The sequence below is a fragment of the Leptonychotes weddellii genome, chromosome 1 (genome assembly GCF_054177405.1).
Source record: "Leptonychotes weddellii isolate Sample4059 chromosome 1, ASM5417740v2, whole genome shotgun sequence".
Taxonomy (NCBI): Eukaryota; Metazoa; Chordata; class Mammalia; order Carnivora; family Phocidae; genus Leptonychotes; species Leptonychotes weddellii.
Genome location: NC_138369.1, coordinates 182,030,003 through 182,047,060, shown reverse-complemented (window position 1 = coordinate 182,047,060; position 17,058 = coordinate 182,030,003). Strand labels below are relative to the sequence as shown.

At 40.9% G+C, this 17,058-nt stretch overlaps 1 protein-coding gene across 1 annotated transcript; it reads left to right on the top strand.

The window, feature by feature from the left end:
* Window positions 1-1,819: 1,819 nt before the first annotated feature.
* MIS18A (MIS18 kinetochore protein A) lies at window positions 1,820-13,127 on the top strand. The gene is made up of 5 exons (XM_006747510.3): window positions 1,820-2,209; window positions 4,855-4,921; window positions 8,642-8,764; window positions 11,230-11,326; window positions 12,318-13,127. The coding sequence occupies exons 1-5, from the start codon at window positions 1,864-1,866 to the stop codon at window positions 12,396-12,398; spliced, it is 714 nt and encodes a 237-aa protein (XP_006747573.1). The 5' UTR covers window positions 1,820-1,863; the 3' UTR covers window positions 12,399-13,127.
* Window positions 13,128-17,058: the final 3,931 nt, after the last annotated feature.

The following is a 17,058-nucleotide window of genomic DNA, read 5'->3' as shown; positions in this document are numbered from 1 at the left end:
TCTTTGTTCATACCCGGGGAACAAAGAGGACATCTCTTCCCTCAACCACTGAACAAGAGTCTTGAGATTTACTCTGACTGGACAAACTTGATAACTTAGGTCAAGCTGTTAACTTGAGCCAATCCTTATCACCAGCGGAGCACCATGTGCTGATTGGCTCAAGTCTTGGGTAGGAGCCATCTGCACAGTGATTATGGAAGAGAGATGGGTTACCCTGATTGGGTTAAACCTCTGGGGATCCATTCTGGTAATTAGGGATGATGTTAACGGACATGAGGGTTGGACTCAACTTTATGCAGATCTCCCAGCTGTGTAACTAAGAGGAAGGGTTGGAATGGTTGTTCAGGAAGCACCTGCCACCACCCAGTCCAAGGTCATGTTACTCAAGCATCTAATTTTGTCCCCACATAAAATATGGTTTTGTGGGGTTCTAAATATTTTACATTCATAATACAAACATAGTTGTGGGGTTCATTTTGCACTGGGGCAAACTTCTCCATTAGGCACAGTGCCTAGGACCCATGGTATTTTTACAGCCCATGAAAATGTTTAAATTTCTTTTATTTTTATTTTATTTTTTATTTTTTTTAAAGATTTTATTTATTTATTTATTTGAAAGAGAAAGAGAGTGAGCGAGAGAGAGAGCACAAACAGGGGGAGCGGCAGGCAGACGGAGAGGGAAAAGCAGACTCCCTGCTGAGCAGGGAGGCCGATGCGGACTCGATCCCAGAACCCTGGGACCATGACCTGAGCCAAGGGCAGATGCTTAACTGACTGAGCCACTTCAGGCGCCCCAATTTCTTTTAAAATCAGAAGAAAAAAAGGAACTTTAAGGCCAAAGAAAATGTTTGAACATACAATATTTATATATTCATCTTTATAGTAATACAGTTGTAAAATATAATTTGTCTTATAATTATAATTATTATTAATAGGGAAATGGGCCTACTAAGGCAAAAGTGCATGGGTGAGAAACTGATCAGGCAGCCCCTCTTCGCTTTCCTTCTTTACTGTGATATCCCACCACAGAATTTAAGTGTTGACAATAAGAATCCAAAGTCTGAGGCAAGGAGATCATCCCTTTGAATTCCGAGGTTACTACCCATTTACTTAAAGAACAGATGTGGGTTTTATCAGTGTTGTACGGGAGATATTACAGTAGTCCAGGGAGGTCAGGCTCGCTTGCACACAAAAAAGGAGGGAAGGCAATTTTCCTCCAATTGGAGGCTGTGACGTGGACACGGCACATTAGAGTTAAAGCATTTTCAAGCCTATCATCTCACTTGATCCTCGTTAACAACCCCGGTGCAGTACTGACCCATTTAATCCATCAAGAATCAGACTCAGGGAAAGCAAATAGCCTTTCCACAGTTTGCTCCATGGTTACCACTTCGTGGCACACCGACCCACTGAACTGGATTTGTGAAGACAGGGCCGCGAAATCTGTTTTAACCAGCTTCCAGGTGACTCTTAGGCACGCTAAAATTTGAGGGGCTGCAGCACGGGGGGTGGGGGAATGAGGCTGTAGAAAGGTGTGTTCCCCAACTCCTCTTCTCTGGGCGGGGTGTGGGGCGGCGTATTCACTTTAGTAACTAGTAAAGGGGGCCCAACACCGCTCCCCAAGTAGACTGGCCGCCAGACATTTCCTAAAAATGGAAAATTTTGACTCAGACGCAGAGATAAACTATTGCGGCTCAGCTCGACAAGGAGCATGCGCACTAGCAGGTTGCCCGCTGTTTGTTCTCCTGCAGGCTCCGCCCCTCAGGCCACGGCCCCCTTCCGGCCTCCGCCTCCTCGCCCCGCCCCGCGCAGGCGCAGTCGCGCATTTCCCGTGGCGCTCCGCGGCGCGGGAGATTTGCAGGAATGGCGGGCGCTTGGTCATCTAGTTGTTGCAAAGGATGCTCTTCTACTAGCTGTGCGTGTGGCGGTGACAAGGGCAAGTGGGGCGACTCCTCTCTGTTGGGCAGGCGGCTCTCGGAAGATTCGGGCCGTCACCAACTGCTGCGGAAGTGGGCAAACATGTGGAACTCCGTGAGCGGGGACGCGTCGGTGGCCTGTGTAGAGGGGACGCGACGCGAGGAGGCTGCAGAACCCGCCGAGGAGGAGGACAGGCCGCTGGTGTTTCTGTGCTCCGGCTGCAGGCGGCCGCTGGGCGACTCGCTGAGCTGGGTGACGAGCCAGGAGGACACCAACTGCATCTTGCTGCGCTGTCAGTTGCCGCGCCTGGGTGGGATGTAGGGGCGGGGGTGAGGGGGTGGGGAAGAGCTTGGGGCCGCCTTCTTTCCAGGTGTGCTTCACCTGGACGGCCCGGGAGGAGAAGGGGCGGGGGTGTTTTGGGGCTGTCCAGGGTTTTTAAAAGCGGAAAAATCTGAGAAGGTGAGCTGTCCCAGGAAAAGGGGAGGAGGAGGGTCACCCCTGCACCTTGGGCTCACGAGTGATGATGGGTCCTTTTCTGGGGTTCCCCCAGCCCAGAAGAGCAGCGCTTCAAACGGCATCTTTGTGAGCATTGCTCAGTAAAAAACGACCTACTACACTGTAAGCATTTGGGGTGTTGCCACTTTGTATTACTCCCCACAGAAATTAACTTAATTCGTAAATAATATTGTTAATGGTTTATTTAGGAAATTAAGCTTTTCAGTTACCTGATTCCTGCAGGGGTATGTCGGAATTGATTTTTCTTATCTTATTAGTTGTGTTAGTGGATACCTTTATTCTGAAGTGTTAACAACCATAGAGTTGTCAGAACACATTTCTATCAATTTTTTTTAAAGGAAACTTTTAATAAAAACAACAATCTCTTCAAAATTGGAGAGGAAGAGTTAATAGTAAAAAAAAAGTCAAGAAGGTGGCTTGAGTTCTAGCTTCTAATACTGGCTCTGCCAGTTACCTGTATGTTTCTCTGTTATTCTCTCATATTGTTGATTTCATAGTATTTATTTAGGGGAGTGGTTCACATATGTTTTTCTGAATGGGTGTAAAAATGGCTATTCTTTTTGGACTTGTGGCTTTCAAGATCAAGTTTATGCTCTCAATTCTATAAATATTTTGGCAGAAATTCACCAGGGAGATACTGTTAATCTTTCCAATCTGTGTCTGTTTGTTTTTTTTTTTAATGATTATAAGCAATTTTATTTATTTTTAAAGATTTTATTCACCCATTTGACAGAGAGACAGCTAGAGCAGGAACACAAGCAGGGGGAGAGGGAGAAGCAGGCCTCCCGCCTAGCGGGAGCCGGAGGTGGGGCTCCATCCCAGGACCTTGGGATCATGACCTGAGCGGAAGGCAGATGCTTAACGACTGAGCCACCCAGGTGCCCCCTGATCTGTGTCTGTTGATAGAGGTCTAGAATGTTTCCAGAGTTGCTGCCATTAGAACAGCATGTACGTGGGTTGAGATTTTTGATACTGTAGGAGAATCTCTTTTTTTTAGTAGGCAAGAAGTAGTATGTTTGGTGTTAAATCTTTCATTTTGCTTGTACTTTCTGTGTTTACAGCCTGTTTTCTATCTTTTGCCGCATGCTTTTTCTTTTTTCTTTTGTTTTATATATAAAAACACTTCTGTTATTTACTTTTTCTGTATCAGTTTTTAAGTTTTAAAAACTACCAGCTTTAGACAATTTGATTTACTCCCCCCATTCAGCACTGCTGCCATGAAAGATAATGAAGTGAACTCTTGGGTTAATTTCTTTTTTTTTTTTTTTAAAGATTTTATTTATTTATTTATTTGAGAGAGAGAGAGAGAGAAACAGCACGAGAGGGGAGAGGGTCAGAGGGAGAAGCAGGCTCCCTGCTGAGCCGGGAGCCCGATATGGGACTCGATCCCAGGACTCCAGGACCATGACCTGAGCCGAAGGCAGTCGCTTAACCAACTGAGCCACCCAGGCGCCCTCTTGGGTTAATTTCTATTCCCTCCTGCCTCAGTTTGAGTTAGTTTGATTATTTTTACTTTGTCAAGGTTTATAACATTTAAGTTCTGTTCTGTAGCCATAGCATGGTCATTGAACCTTAATGTAACATTTATATGAATTTGTTTTTCAACTCTAGGACTCTTATTAATACAAGAAAGCTTATTAATAGCGTTCTCATTTCTGAGTTGTTTATTTCATTATCATCAGTAGACCCTCTGCACCCTCCCTCCCCAATCCCCAAGAAAACTTCAATTTTGAGTGGTTGAAAATGTCTTTCTGTTCTCTTTTACATGAATGGCAACTTGACTACACATACAATTCTGGGATCATGCTCTTTGCTTTTTCCTGGCAGGGAGCAGCTAGTGCAAAGGCCCTGAGGCTAGTATGGACATTTTAGGTGTGATGTCCCTTCTTCATTTCCCTCCATCTCCTATCCCTTCATTTACTGTATCCTGGACCTGGATCCTCTGGGAATGTTTCCTGCTTCTGGGGTCAACTGTGACCCCATCCAAGTCATGGTCTAAATAGAAGATTTTTGTCCAGGTCCCTGAGAGCTCTGCATTTGAAACCTGGGGATGTATACATTGGCTTTTAGCATCTTTCTTGGGTTTATCCCAATTTTATTATACCTTACAGGTATTCTTGGTAGTCTGTGATTGAGGTTCTAATTGTTCCAAGTTTTACTGGCAGTTGAATTTTCCCCTCTAATTTTACTCATTTTATTAATATCAGTGGTTTTCAGGAAAGAGAAAGAAATAACTCTCATTCTGCCATCTTTTTTCCAGAAGACCTCTGTACATTTAGTTTTGAACCACCTTTGTGTATATGTGACTCTGGGCTCTTACTTTTTCTGGTTCTCTCAGTTCTAAAGTAAAAATTGAACTCTAAATATCTGCAGGTGTATTATAGCAAACCACATTAATACATTATTGTTACTTTGCTCTAGGTGTTTCCTGTAATGTTTCTGTGGATAAGGAACAGATACTATCCAAACGTAAAAATGAAAATGGTTGGTGAGTAAGGCTATTATCTGTGTGAATATGTGTGTTAGAGAAAATGTTTATTTTTCAACTAAAAATCTTTAATAAGATCATTACCAGTAAGATTAATTGGGATAAAACTTTCTTCGTGGTGATCAGTATAGAATCAGTCATTTTAATGTATCAATTCTTGAGTGATGGTGGTCGTTTTTAGATACTGTGATGAAAGAGTTTCTAAATTTCTAGAGTCACATTCTGACACTCTCTTTTGGGTCTTTGGGCTTAGTGCTAAAGCAAATTGAAAATAAAAGCAGAAAAAGAAAGAAAATACCTGTATCATAAAATCTTAGCCAAAGTGTGCCTTAGGCCAACGCTACCTACTTTTTTTAATGTCATGTTACGCATAGAAAATGCTGGTATCACACTCACACGCATGGACATGTGGCCTGTTGAGGTAAGCAGACAAGGCTGCATGAGGCCAGAAGCAGCCAGCATGGGGGCCCCGGCAGTCCCAGGCCCCGTGCTGCCGCTCCAGCGGTTGAAGGGATCTCCATCTTGGCGCACCTGCCACCCATTGCTACGAGCGGCATCAGTAAACAGAATGGGAGGCTCTGCCTTATATAATTCTTGCCCAGAATGTGTCTTAACTGATCTGTGAAGTAACTTTAGGTGGTATACAGACGACTAAACAGAAATTAATAATCATGTATGTTTTTTTAACGTGTGTTTTAAAAATACTGGTTTTTCATTTTAAAGTAATGCTGGAGTTTCCTTTTCAAATAAAGTGTATTTCAATTTAAAAAATCACTCTTTTTAAGGAGAATTAACAGCAGTACAGGTAGTATGTGGATGTGATGGAAACGGTGCTGCTGGCACGCAGGCGACCTCCGTTTGGAAAACCAGCCTTAGATCATTTCTCCTTCTGTAGATGAAGAAAGTAAGGCCTGGGGAGGTTAGAAGTTTGCTAAAACCACAGGACTGTTTAGTAGTTAGAGCGGGGATGGTGCCTGTGTTTCTCCTTCCTTCTTGCAAAGTGTTCTTTCTTGTCTCTTTCCAGTTTTAGTCATTTCGATGCCACTTTCACCAGTTTTGCCATATCCACATACCAGCTTTGCTATCATCTACTTAATACCTTTCATTACATTGACTCAGGATTTTTATGTAAATTTATTTAAAAAGGAATCTAATATATTACTGCCATAGTATTTGCTTGAACTAGAAATTAACCACAATGAAAACGAATGTTATTAAACTCTAGCAGAGATGCTCTCAGCTGGCTGGTTCTGAGCCTAAGGTCTGTTTTCTCACTGTTAAAAGATTTGCAGCTGTGAGATTCTAGTTAAAGACTTCCTAGCACTTGACTGAGACTTTCTTCTTTTTATAATCAGGATTGATAGGGAACTGAAAAGGGGAATTGACTCCTAACTCTGGGAGCCAGTGTTATTTAGTCCTGTTTACTGGTGTCACCTGAATCCATCATTTTTGCCACGTAAATTCAAATTCAAGACATTCACTAGGGTCCCATATTCCACACTTGGGGAAATACCGTATTGCCTTGGGATGCTCGTAAGTTTTTGGTAGGCCTGACTGAATAGCCACCTGAGCCGTCCGGCAGCCGGCCAGCAGCATTCGTGGGTTTTGGAAATGTGTTGTGAAGGTAGCAGCGCTGTTTCCTGGGTTCTTTGTGTCATTCGTTAAGGTTCTTGCACACTAACTCATTTCTGGTCGAAAAATCACCCTAGGATTTCCAGCACTGCTTTCTCAATATTGTTGTTCAGCGTTAAGGGTGAGTTCTGGCCAAATCCTTGCCAGCGGTGAAAACAGAAAGACATTGCAATAAGTTGCTACTCTCTTCATTGTTCCTCAAGACCACTCTGGAAGCGTGAATGGGTTTGCGTGTATTCGTCAGTGGTGTTTACTTTGATTTGGGTAATTTGGGATAAAACAGTGTTATCTCTTGACCAGTGTTGTATCCTTTTTGGTTGATTACACCGGCATTATATGTTGGTTCACAATCTTGGTAATTGTGTAGGGCCGCCTCATAAAGATTATGAGGTTCGAGATGTAGTATGGACATTTTCCTGTTCACTCTTGGTAGTATGGATAGGGTTCCCTCCTGGGCTTTGCTAAGAAATATAAAAAAAATATATATATATAAATTTAAAATACTAAAAAATATATAAAATATGTTTTTCAATATAAAAACATGGAAGCTTAATATATGATCAGTGGCATATTATCTAGCTAATTATATCACCAGTAAGAACTTATAACTTATTGGGCATTTTGTTCTTTGTTCCATATGTAGCTGCAGTAGTTAAAAAAGTCTCTCAGTATCTTTAGGTAAACAATAATGCAGTCTATAATATGTTGTTTGAGTTTTGGTTGGCTCCATATTTTTGATAACAAGAATAGCTCTGTAGTTATCACAAGTGGCTCAATACCAATAGGAATTATATTATTCTTTTGAAATAATAGCTATCTTTTGTAATGTATGTTATATTATGATCACTAGATTTAGATCTTCAGTTATCAGTTTGCTATGTGTTGGGACTGTAATTTATTATAGATATATATAGAATGGCAAATTTGGATAGGTCAACTTGACAAGGCATTTGGGTGACTGGATTCTAAGATTTAAAGAAGACGTGAATTGACTTTGGTGGGGGAGATTATATTCAAATATGCAGAGCCTGAGTTGAGAAATAACTAGAATGAAGGAACAGTTATGTGGAGAACTTGGATCATTAAGTAAAATATTTGTGAGTTGCCTGTGTGGAACATATCCGTAGTGGATAGAAGAGTGTTAGGTCAAAGTATAATTAAAAAGAGAAAGGCAACCCTAACAGACACGTGATGAGCACACGTCAGAGATTTATTTAACTCATTACTGAGGGAGTCAGAACATGGCAAAGCTGGTTTAGAGAAGGATGCTCTGTAGAACAAATCTAGTTACTGTCCTATAGGACAGTAGAGCCTCAGCCTTTGAGGTTACCTTTTCTACTAGCAGAGAACATTTGCATCTCTACCAGACTAAAATTATTTATAATTTTACAAATTATCAGTCTTATTAATCTTCTTTCTGTAAGTTATCATCTAACTTCAGAGAGTCTGGGCCCTAATCAATAGTAAGTAGTGAGCAACCAATGTTACCTTCCAGTAGAACAAAGTATGGCCCACGGGCCAGGCACTTATTTTTGTAAATATATTTTTATTGGAACACAGACACGTTGCGTATTCAGTTACGTATTGTCTGTGGCTGCTTCTGTGCTATAATAGTGGAGGCAAGTCATTGCAGCAGACACCGCATGGCCTACAAACCTAAAAGATTTGTTCCCTGGGTCATTACAGAAAAAATCTGCCTCCCTGCCCCAGAGTGTTAATGATTCTTGGTGGGCTTGTTGGACAATATGACATTAAAAGGGCGTGTGGAATCCCCATCTTATTTTCAAATTTTAGATAATTTTTCTTAATACCAGATTGAGGCATTTACATTCTAGAAAAACACCACATCAGTATCTTCTCTTGTCACTTTTCTGTATGTCCCATGTCACTAGGTGCTGAAGGCACTGTAGCCTGGAGGTGACTGTCTACATTTCTAATATCAACATTTTACTATCATTTTTTCCTTCTTTATACATATGACTTAGTAGGGTTGGAATAACATATTTTAGCAACGTAAACGTTAAGCGTTTATGGGTTGGAACAAGTTGCTACTTTGTTTGCTAAAGCAATGGCCCTTCTTCCTTGCAGCATTCTGGAGGCTTTGTCCTGCACAGGATGCTCACTCAGGCTTGGCTACATATACAGGTGCACACCCAAGAACCTAGATTACAAGAGAGACTTGTTTTGCCTCAGTGTTGAAGCCATTGAAAGGTAAGTGTGCTAAATAAATGGATACCTCATAAATGATTTCTCGGAGAGTTGTTTGCAGAAAAATTGATAATGAAAACATCAGAACTAAATCAACACTATTTGGTTAAAATACATTTTCAAGTAATAATTTCTGACAATAAAGCCAGTGTGATTTTTTTTATTTGTTTTGACCTGATGTATTTGGTATTGGAAAATCAGACATTCTAAATTGTAAGGAGAAACCACTGTGAGAACATTTTTCAGAGTAAAAATAGGTTCAATTTTCCCTAAAAATTGAATTTAGTTTAATAGGATTTTTTAAGCAGTTGTGTGGATCAATATGTGTTGTCCATTTTATTACCTGCCCCCCCCGCCCCGGTTTTTAGCCGCCTAGAATATCATGAAGAATTAGGAATTTCAAAACTGATTAGGAAAGAAGTCCCTTTGGTGTTCTAGAAAAGCAGAAATACAAAGTCCAATTAGTTTCTTGCGTCTGGTAAAGAATCACCTGTTTTTTCTGAGGGATGCAAGGAGGTGCCTTCAGTCTCCAAGATTTCTATAGAAAGTAAACGTTTGGAAACAAGGCAAATAGGAGGCTGATGACAGATGTCAGTTAAAGAGTTTCAGGTAGCTTTTATTTATTTATTTATTTATTTATTTATTTTTAAAGATTTTATATATTTTATTTATTTATTTTTTTTAAGATTTTATTTATTTATTTGAGACAGAGAGAATGAGAGAGAGCATGAGAGGGAGGAGGGTCAGAGGGAGAAGCAGACTCCCTGCCGAGCAGGGAGCCCGATGCGGGACTCGATCCCGGGACTCCAGGATCATGACCTGAGCCGAAGGCAGTCGCTTAACCAACTGAGCCACCCAGGCGCCCTAAAGATTTTATATATTTTGAAGAGAGAGAACACACGAACAGGGGGAGGCATAGAGGAAGAGGGAGAAGCAGGCTCCCCACTGAGCAGAGCGCCCGATGTGGGACTCGGTCCCAGGACCCTGGGATCATGACCTGAGCCAAAGGCAGACGTTTAACCGACTGAGCCATCCAGGCCCCCAGGAGTTTCAGATATCTTAATGGCCTTCTAATTCATGAGCCTTTTTAAATAGGAAATACAAAATTAAGTAACTCATCTGACCCCAATGTATTTTCACTTATCCTACAAAAGATGTAACCCTCAAGACTTTAAAGACGCCTAAAATCCTTATATATCAGGAAAGAAGAACAATTTAAGAAGAAAAGAATTTTGGGACGCCTGGGTGGCTCAGTTGGTTAAGCAGCTGCCTTCGGCTCAGGTCATGATCCCAGGGTCCTGGGATCAAGTCCCGCATCAGGCTCCCTGCTTAGCAGGGAGCCTGCTTCTCCCTCTGCCTGCCACTCCTCCTGCTTCTGCTCTTTCTCTCTCTCTCTCTGACAAATAAATAAATAAAATCTTTAAGAAAAAGAAAGAAGAAAAGAATTTTAATGCCAAGGAAACTTGTTGGTTTTAGAAGTATTTATTTACAGTTTTGGGGTTTTTTGAAAGATTTTATTTTTAAGTAATCTCTATACCCAATGTCGGCTCAAACACATGACCCCAAGATCAAGAGTCACATGCTCTAAGGACTGAGCCAGCCAGGCGCCCCCATTTACAGTTTTGTAAATTACTCAGTGCCACTTCATTTCCCACCTCATCTCATTTTTCTTTCCTAAACAGGATGTTAATTGCCTTCTGCCATTTCGCCTTCCATGCCATTTTTTAGAAATAAAATCACTAAGGCTTCCAAGGGAAGCTTGACCTTATTTGACAAAAGAAGTGACCTGCTGAAGTTGCTACATGTGATGAAAGACTTTGGAAGAAATGCAAATTAATCAAGTTTTCTTTTCGGAGAAATACTAGCCTCTTCTTTTTTCCCATTTAGATTTACTAGGTTACCAACACTGGGCCTGTTTTCCTTGTTTCCAGCCAATATTTATCTTATCTCATATTTTCTACACCACAGCATCTCCTAACTCCAGAGAGCAGAGCAAAACATAACTTGGAGGATAACTGTTGGCGTTGCCAAGTCAAAGTAACCGAGAATTGACCCCATACATTATTTACTAAAAGTCAAATTTGAAAGTACACATGTTCCCAACAAGTTATAGAAAGCAAAAAAGCAGGGGCTTCTTCAGGATCTTTTAAAACTTTTTAATCATAGAATTTTGAACTATGAGTGTGACTGTTTTGCCACTCGGTTAACTAAAGAGTAAGGTTGTGCCAGTAATGAAGTACTTAGAATATTGGACAATATGTAGGCATGCCTGGACCAAGGTGTTATGGAGAAAAACTTGATTTTATGTGGTACAACTTCCTATGTGGTTGCTATTAACAAAAATAGTTATTTTGTGTTCATTTGGTACAAATATATAGTGTAAGATAGAGTTTTAATGTTATTAACTAACATGATTTTCATATTTGCCCCCTTTTCATATTTTAACTTTGTACCGTGTTATACTGCAGTTATATTTTAGGGTCCTCGGAAAAGCAAATTGTGTCAGAAGATAAAGAACTTTTTAATCTTGAAAGCAGAGTTGAAATAGAAAAGTCTCTAAAGCAGGTAATTCTGTACTTTTTGTATCTTTTTATGTTCCTGTTAGTGAGCAAGTGCTCCTCCACAAATAACCCTCAGAGCGGCACCTGTTTTGATCTTAGTACTTTCCTGGTAAGAGGGTGCTTATTTTATCTCAGTTGTTAGTAAAGTTGATTTTGGGGGTTAGCCAAACTACAACTTAAGCTAAAGCTTTATCAAAAAAATTATAAGACCTTTCATGTCTCATCAAAACCATATATATTCTAAAACTAGTAAACTATATTTCATTTGATTCAATTCTTATGGTATAAACAACCTGCAAATGTTTTTTTTTTTAAGATTTTATTTATTTATTTGAGACAGAGAGAATGAGAGAGAGAGAGCACATGAGAGGGGGGAGGGTCAGAGGCAGAAGCAGGCTCCCTGCCGAGCAGGGAGCCCGATGCGGGACTCGATCCAGGGACTCCAGGATCATGACCTGAGCCAAAGGCAGTCGCTTAACCAGCTGAGTTACCCAGGCGCCCCCTGCAAATGTTTTTGAATGTTAACATCTTCTCATGGCCCGATCGGCAAGATACCCATGAGTGTATAAAAGAGCTCTACGTTAGGGGTTGAGAACTACTGATAATAGAATGCTGCCTTATCGGGGCACCTGGGTGGCTCAGTCGTTCAGCGTCTGCCTTCGGCTCAGGTCATGATCCCAGGGTCCTGGGATCGAGCCCCGCATCGGGTTCCTTGCTCGGCAAGGAGCCTGCTTCTCCCTCTCCCACTCCCCATACTTGAGTTCCCTCTCTAGCTGTCTCTCTCTCTCTGCGTCAAATAAATAAAACCTAAAAAAAAAAAAAAAAAAAGAATGCTGCCTTATTTACATAAAATTTAGTTTATGCCTCTAAATAATTTCACGTGTAATGCATAACACTCATAAATTTTATTAATGATACATATTTTAATCATTTAATCATGTGTGATTTTAATCATAATCCTATGTGTATCTGAAAATATTTTTTCAATTCAATAGATGGAAGATGTTTTGAAAGCATTACAAACAAAGCTGTGGGAGGTTGAATCAAAATTGTCCTTTACCAGTTGCAAAAGCTGAAATCTCTTCCACGTGCCCCGCTCTGGACTCCCTGCTGATGGACACTTCTTTCATATGTAGCAATTCTGGTTATCATTTGATTTCACCTAGAATGGAAGGAATTCTCAGTGGCCGTATGTATATGTGGTATTCTCTTGTATTGATCAAGTGAGAAGGATTGTAGAATTACTTCTATGATATAGTCAGTGGTAAAGAAATGGTTGTTTCCCGAAGTTGAATTTCAAAGCCATTTTATGATACTTGCTGAAATTGGAATTTAGTAGTTTTTGCTTTGATAAGAAACCACCATGATTTTCTGAACTGTTATCTCTGTATCGAATTCATTCTTCATTTCCTTTAAAAAATATTTATTCATCTTTAATACTTTGGGAAATATTTAGTATTGAATGGCATGAAAATCTTAGAGGTTTTTCCACCCACTGTGTGATTGAATCTCTCTGAAAACAGAAACATAAAGCTCTCTGAAGAAACTGGTCCGTTGAATTACTTGTCAGAACTGTTTGAAAACTTGCATAGGAGCGGGATAGCATGTATTCTGGTGGTAGTAGAATTCCACTTGATCTGTTTGTTTACTACTCTGTGCCCCACAAAATCTGGAGTAATATTTGAAGAGACTAGCAGTCATCTCAGGGTGGGATTCTGGGGAATTTTCAATCTTCTATAATGTGAGGCTATAGTAAGCATGTGCTATTTTTAAAATCGGAGGAGAATAAAGATTAAGACAAAGTATTTTAAGATTGATTTTTACAAAACTGAATTGTGGTATTTAACTGAACTCAGAAATCCTGACGCCATGACTTCCACACACTTAACCTGCTGTGGAAAGCCTGCTCAGGAGCATAAATGTAACTCCAGATTTCTCCAGGCGCCTTTCTGCTTTTGGGTACAGATGAGGCCACATAACCTTAGTACTCAGTATGTATGAGTATCTCAACTCAGTATGTATGAGTATCTCAACTCAGTTTCTGCTCAGAAGTTCCCTAATTATTTCTGAGAATACTTAAAGGTATCCTAACAAAAGGTCCTCAGTCAAACCAACTGACTCATTGACAGTTAGTGAGTTATTTTTGATAGATTGGCAGTAGCCCCCAATAATTAGAAATTAGTGAGCCCTCTTGGTCTCATCTCTCACAGACTTGTGACCAGGTAGAATATGGTGGAGAAAAAGCATATACTTGTCCCTGCTGGCAACAAGACAGTCATCTTGCCTTGGTAAGCTTAATGCAGTCCCCAGTGTCTGTCCCCTTCTGTGCTTCAGGGGCACCTTGCATGGAAGTTCATTCAGAACAGATGGACGAGTGTGGTAACAGCAGGATTCCCCTAACTTCCTGGTTGTGCGGGTAGCAGTACGCCAGCAGTCATGTTCAGGGCTATTCCAAAGACAGGTGGTTTGGCTCCCTAATTCCTTTTACCCTGCTCATACTGGGGCAGGACTTCTAGCCAATCCACGCATCTTGAAAACTACTCATTTCACCAATGAAAAATAATTTCTAACATCCACAATGCTGACTAAGCCTCTGTTGTGGATCAGGAGATAAGCCTAGCTCAGGTGCTTTGGACTACCTCTAGTGTGGGCCTTCCATTAGCCGTCCCCGGAGTTGTCTTTTCCATTAGGGTCCTTCAGAGTCCTTCAGATGAAGTTAACTGACCACTCCTGGGTGCAGATGGAAAGTTCACACACATGCTCTTCACTGAAGCACCTGAAAGGAAATCCCAGGAGACAGTTGTGTTTCCCAAGGTAGAGTCTGCCTCTTTGGCCTCTGCCCATGATGTCACTGAGGGATGTTCTTGCTCCTGCCACAGAGGGAGATCCTGAGGTTCCCAAACTGCTCACCCTGAGGGCTCCAAGTGGGACTGCTTTGTCCTCCCCCTGCATGCTGCTCTGTGACACCTGCAGGAGGAGGGGGCCTCCCCCCCACCCCGCATTCTGGGCCAGCCTGTTCTGGGGCCACCTGTTTCCCCAAGGCCTGGGAAGCCTGGCTTTTCTGGCTTTGCATGAGGTCTCATCAGAATGCTACTTTTAAAACTCATCCTGTATATCCACATCCTAAAATCTACAAGACTTGAGGCAGTGGGTTCTTATTTCTATTCCTCGTAACTGAAAAACAATGTGCTCTTGTTTCTGATTATCAAGTTCTGGTAAAGCACTGCCTGTGAACAGGAACGAGGGTGCTGGAGCAAGAAACGGACCTTCCAGCCCAAATTGCATAAGACCCAGCAAAGAAAAGAGCCTTCAGGCAGATCTACCCAGAAATTATTCCTTCAGCTATCCCCATAAAGGACACTCCCCAGTTCTTTAGGGAGAAGCTATGGAAACTGATGCCAGAACCCGTTACATGGCCTTTCTAGACTCTTCTAACTATGTATGTATAGAACATGATACAGAGTTTCATCCCAGAGTGTGGGTTCTGTTGTTCTCAGCAAATGCTCCCATCGTGTTTGTCAATTTCCAAGCTGAAGAGCCCACTGAGGTCATTGCTGTGTGTAGCATCAATGCTTGGATGGAATGCACCCTACCTGGGTGATTCTGGTCAAGCTCTGGACATTTAAATGGGCAAAATCAGGAGAATGTCTCCTTGAAGAACTGGGTCTAGGCATTTAGTGGGGAACTCCTGAACAGATAAGCTGTGAGTGAAACATCCCTCAGCTTGTTTTTGAGGAATGGTCTCACAGATAGCAGAAATCCTGGAGCAGGGTCCCAGTTAAACTGCCTTCTTTAGCCATGTGACCTTGAGCAAATTATTTAATCATTTTTTTAAAAGATTTTATTTATTTATTTGAGAGAGAGAGCACATGAGAGGGGGGGAGGATCAGAGGGAGAAGCAGACTCCCTGCTGAGCAGGGAGCCTGATGTGGGACTTGATCCTGGGACTCCAGGATCATGACCTGAGCCGAAGGCAGTCGCCTATCCACCCAGGCGCCCGAATTATTTAATCATTTTAAGCCTCTGTTTCCTCATCTGTAAAATGAGGATATAATAACCTTCACTTGAATCACAGATTATCAAATTAGATAATGCTTATGAGAGTACTTTGAAAACAGTAAAGCATCACAAAAATCAAATGACAGTGATTTAGCCTTGTTTAAAATAGAGTTGATCTGGGGCGCCTGGGTGGCTCAGTTGGTTAAGCGACTGCCTTCGGCTCAGGTCATGATCCTGGAGTCCCGGGATCGAGTCCCACATTGGGCTCCCTGCTCAGCAAGGAGTCTGCTTCTCCCTCTGACCCTCCTTTCTCTCATGCTCTCTGTCTCTCATTCTCTCTCTCTCAAATAAATAAAATCTTAAAAAAAAAAAAAATTTTAAAATAGAGTTGATCTGATTTACTCTCCTACCTAGTATAGCCATAACATTCTAGGGATGTAAAGGGAGAAATCTGAAACACCATAATAAAAATACATATATTACCATTTTTTGAATTTACTTCTTTCTCCAATTACAAATACAACATATGAACATTGTAGAAATTTTGAAAAATAGAAGAATGGCACAAAGAAGAAAATAAAGCATATAATCTCACAACTAAAAGAATTATTATTCACTTTTTGGGGTATATCTTTGTAGTCATTTTTATATGCAAATTTGGAACCATACCAAACATACTGTTTTTACTTAAACTACTTCATGACTATGGTTCTGCATTATTAAATATCTTTTATAACCTGATTTTTAGTGACTACCTATTTTTAAGGAAACATTTGTTTTAAAACCTGTTTCAGTGTAATCATATGGTATGAAATTCACACTTTTTAGTGGCTTAACAACTGAGTTTACTTGTCAAATAAGAGGTAAGGCGTGAGAGAAATCTTAAACCAGTTACCTCTGTCTGGCTCCAGGGCGTGCAGGAGCTGAGAGCCAGCTGTTAAATTGTCAGGAATTTTGTGAGCTGGTTGTTAAACTGTTGGTAGCTTCGAGTTGGCCATGGCTGGGAGTATTTATACCAGAAAAATCAGCACGTGCTAAAGAACCTGAAATACACCCCCCCACACACACCAGCTGGTTTCCCAGGACGTTACTGTGTATTTTGAATCTCCCTCCATACTGTTTGACTTAAAGTTTAAGAGAAAGAAAATGATTTCTCTTTTCGTCACCCAGAAAACTCCATCCTAACACTTTTTATTTAATAAATCTAAAATGAAACACTGTATTCTTAAGACTTTAGTGATTACAGCCACATTCTTCACCGTCTGGAGAAAAAGCAGAGGTACCTGAAAGCTAATGACTTAAAATTTTGTCTAAATAGTCAATGTTATATATATATATATATCTTTTTTTGTTCTTCTTGAATAAGATAAATAGGTGGGCAGTTGCATGCCTGTGAACAAGCAGAGAAAGCTCCTTTGCAATTGCTTTGAACTGAGGGAAGATCATTTATTCTTTGATCTAACCCAGACTTGTTTTGGGTACTGATCATTAATTTTGTTTAATAAGAGCCGAGTTCCATCTATCTGGCGGAGGTTTATCTAGGCAGGTGATCACGGTGGCATGCAGTCAAGGTCAATCTATATAAGTGTAGTCTCTTCAGAATGTGTACACTTATCTAAATTCTTGTGATAATAACTAGACGGCAGCGTGAAGTGAGGGGTCAGAGGAGTGACGTCCCACATGTGATTTGAACTAGAACTAGCTTCATTTCATTCAAGTCAGCTCTGGTTGATTTCT